General features: G+C 45.0%; 1 protein-coding gene across 1 annotated transcript; it reads right to left on the minus strand.

Annotated features, from left to right (window-relative positions):
* Positions 1-1,424: 1,424 nt before the first annotated feature.
* Positions 1,425-2,606, minus strand: anks4b (ankyrin repeat and sterile alpha motif domain containing 4B). Its single transcript, XM_024144965.1, has one exon. It carries the CDS (start codon positions 2,589-2,591, stop codon positions 1,425-1,427), a length of 1,167 nt encoding a protein of 388 aa, XP_024000733.1. The 5' UTR covers positions 2,592-2,606.
* Between the last annotated feature and the right edge of the window lie 1,348 nt (positions 2,607-3,954).

The following is a 3,954-nucleotide window of genomic DNA, read 5'->3' on the forward strand; positions in this document are numbered from 1 at the left end:
GCTCGCCGGAAAAGTGCACTGGAGAAACCTGGCGCCATCAAGGACAGCTTCCTGTGATGAAATGATGATATTGGAGGTGGTTGAATATGGCTGAATGGAGAAAGTAGGATGGATGCAAGTAGGAGGATGTAGAGTGACAATACTTTGAATGAAAAAACACTGATGCAAAGTTGAGAGTTTGAAGTGGAAATACATATCCTGGTTTTCTATCCTTCTATCCTCTATCCTATTTTTCTCTTACCTTGGACTAGGAGTGACTGCAGCCCTTCATTACTTTGCTATAGCCACCACAGGCTAAAGTTAGCATTGATTCACCCAAAACAATGGGGGTTCAATGGGCTGGATAAGCCTGGCACTGTGACGAGATAATTGGCAATGGTTGAACTGAGCAGGAAGTCATTTAGATTAATGGAGTGGCAATAACACCACCACAACCACTACCAACCACCATCTTGCAATACCAATTCACGAAGAAAGTAGGAAGAAACACGGTCAGATTTCAAACATAATTTGAACTGCATGCTCTTTTTGGCATGTCTCTGAGAAGCACACAACTCATTTTGAGTAAGGATGTAATGTAAGAGCCTATTAAGTGGAAACTGTCCTGATCTGATTTTCTTGTTCCCTCCTTTGATGATTGATAGAAAGGAGACGATATTGTGATGAATTCAGTTGTGCCATTTTGTATGTGAATTTTAGTTGTTGTGATTTGTACATTGATAAAAAAAACGTATAACAACCAAAAATAAATAACATTTTTAAATCAGTTAATCAATTCTTCCATGTGAGTTGCATGCTACATTTCTTCTGACTGGATGTTTTGGCACTTGAAAGTTCTGAATCACTGGTGAAGTAGATAAATACCATGCAAAACTGTAGTGGCCATGAGTTTCTCCTTACCAGGTGACCTAACCAGGAAAAACTCTGAGCCCACAGTAAGTGAATCTAGCCTTTGTTGCCAGCCAATTAAAAAAGTATATTAAATGTTTATTAGACACACAGCTATATGATAGAGGCAGACAGAAGGAATCCCACAGGCCATTGTCAGGAGATCCTTCTGACCCAGTCAACCAGGCAATGAAGGGAGGAGGAGTCCCATGCACCAGCAGTCAGCTCAGACGGAAAGCTTTTGATTCTGGCTTCAATGGAGAGGACACAGAGAGAGGGAGAAGACAAGTTCCAGCCAGTTATCTACATGGGTTGTGTCTGGTGGACAACTTGTCATGATCATGATGATGAAGTATCCTTAAGTCTAAACTGTTTTCCGTATGAAACTTATTAGTAAGGCCATCCGAATAGTTGTTTTATTCTAAACTGTAAGTGACTACAACCAGTCTTGTATGTGCCAGTATACAGATTTTGGTCATTATATGAAATCTGACCATATCATACATTGCATAGGACCACACTGACATTTCTAAAGTCTATCTCTGATGTAACCATGAGTCACTGGAGTGGTATATATGGGCAGCTTCCAGGATCTTCTTACGGGGCCCCAGTTGGATGCGGATGCCCTTGAGGTCGTCGTCGGAACAGAGCATCAGCGCCTCCAGGTCCAGCTGTTCGCGGGTGAAGGCTGGGGAGAAGTCTGGCAGGGAGATGGATGAGAGGAAGGCATCCAGCGGGGAGGTCTCCTCATCCTGGTCGTCATCCAGGCCAATCTCCTCCTGGTTCCAGGGCAGGTCGCCGTCCTCCTCGTCCTCAACAAASCCTGTGTCCTCCCCTTCTGTGTCGAACCCCTCTCTGCGGATGAGGAAGCCCAGGTTTTCATTGTTCCCACTGGGGAAGTCGTCGGGCTCTATCCCCATCTCCATGGAGAAGTTCTTCCTGAAGACCATGTTCCCCAGGCCGGGCCGTTTGAAGATGGACTCCTTGGCTCCTGGGCCATCTTCTTCTTCGTCATCGTCATTAACCTCATCATCCGTGAATCTTCTCATCCCTCCGTCCTCTTCCTCATCGATCTCGTCCTGCTCGGAGAAAACGCCCATGAACTCAGGCTTCCCAGAGAGGGTGCCGTTCTCCTGCTTGACGAAGATGACGTTCCCGTCTCTTCCCACCTTCTCCGTTATTCCTTTATCCTTTTTCCCGAATATCCTCTGGAGGGTCCCCTTCGACCGGGCCGTAAGCGAGCCTGAGGTATCGGAGGCGATCAGCTTGGAGAACTGCTCGTTCACACTGTTGATGGTGCCCATCTTGGARAACGAYGGAGATGCCGTGCTGGCCTCTGACACTGACCCTTGGTACATCTTATCCATCTTGCTCTTGTGCCTTTTTTTKACCCTCTCACACAGCTTCACYCGCGTTTCAGCCTCTTTGGTGGCCTCCTTCTTCAGCCTGGCCACTTTCTTGGCATTCTGGATGGTCTGCTGTGATGCGGCACTGTCCAGGAATCGCACGCAGTCCATGCGGTCGCCCGACGCTGCCACGTCCATAGCTGTGTGGAAGTCGTTGTCCTGGGAGAAGAGGTTGGCGCCGAAGTTGACCAGGAAGCTGAGGATGTGCATGTGACCGTTGGTGGCGGCGTGGTGCAGCGGCGTGTTGCCCCAGATGTCGCTCCTGTTGGGGTCCCCTCTGAAAGAACACAGAAACATCTGTCAATCAATCAACAAACCAATTAATCAACCAACCAATCATACATTTCTATGACACAAGATTAGAAAAAATATATAAAATATGTTTTATCYCTGTGATTTCTGTTCAGCTTTGGTTCATCATTGTAGTTGTGAAAGGTATGCAGTTGGACAAGTTTTATGTTGAAAGTAAAAAAGTCACACCAGATGAGTACATGGACAAGGCTGCACTGAAGGAAAGCCTTTGTTCATCTWGGAAAACTGACTTTGGTATGTTTGCTTTTAGATTATTCTACAGTTTTTCTGTGTGTATTTTTTTCTAAACACTGAAATGTCATTATTGACTCCCTGATTTCATCTTGATCATTTGTGTAATCATCGCTTTCTGGAATGATGGTGATGCTACCAGATTGTCTTTGTCCCTCTCCTGCTTCTCCTCCACAGAGCAGTCTCAGGTACAGTAGGCCTACTCTACACCTTCACTGTGTGTGTGTGTTCATTTATTGACAGCGCCCAGTCTGAGGTTTCTTTCTCTTTTTACTCTCGGATCTGAACGGGTCTCTAGGATCCGAACCGGCACGTGTCTGTTTTGGTCTGTTTTTCCACAGGCCTTTTTCGGAACTGGTCTGACTGTCCTGGGTTCCATTCGGAATGGGTATCTGTTTTTTTGTTTGTTGATGATGCATTCGGATCGGGTGGGAAAGCCACAGATCCATTGCACAACTTTTTAGACCTGTGAAGACCTCTACCTCAAACCCGGTATCAATGCTGAATATATGAGAGTGGAGTGGTTTAGACTGCCCCACCCAGGCTCTGCTGTTAATCTTTACCAATACTGAAGAGACAACTATAAGGATCAGTGGTCTCCTACAGGGATGTACAGCACTGTTTAAAGACAAACAGAAAAGATACAACACCTCCTTGAAACTGACCAGGGTAAAAGGCAATGATGATGGATTTTTGCAAGTACTTTACTAAGACAAAGTCTGGGTATGATGTCCGTATTAAAGGTAAGGTTACATTTTCTGTCAAATGCAATAACCTATACAGTCTGCCTTATAACAAATATTAATTTTCTCAAAACCTCACTTCAGTATCTTAAATCCTGTTTACCTTTGTCTGTAGCTGTTGGATCCCAGCCAGTGATCTCAATTGAGGAGCTGAGAAGGGTAGCCATCGTTCTGAGGTGTAAATCTAAAGGCTGGTATCCAGGACAGTGAGGGAACCAAGGGAGCCAAATTGTATGGTTGGTATTCAGAGATACAAAGGAACACTGAGGGATTCTACCCTAACAAACTAAAGGTCACTCAACAGGAGAAAAAAGAAAATGATTTGATATGTATTGTTCAACAGAGCCTGCTCAATGAAGTGAGGAAGACAGAAT

The sequence above is a fragment of the Salvelinus sp. IW2-2015 genome, unplaced genomic scaffold, assembly GCF_002910315.2.
Source record: "Salvelinus sp. IW2-2015 unplaced genomic scaffold, ASM291031v2 Un_scaffold6384, whole genome shotgun sequence".
Classification (NCBI taxonomy): Eukaryota; Metazoa; Chordata; class Actinopteri; order Salmoniformes; family Salmonidae; genus Salvelinus; species Salvelinus sp. IW2-2015.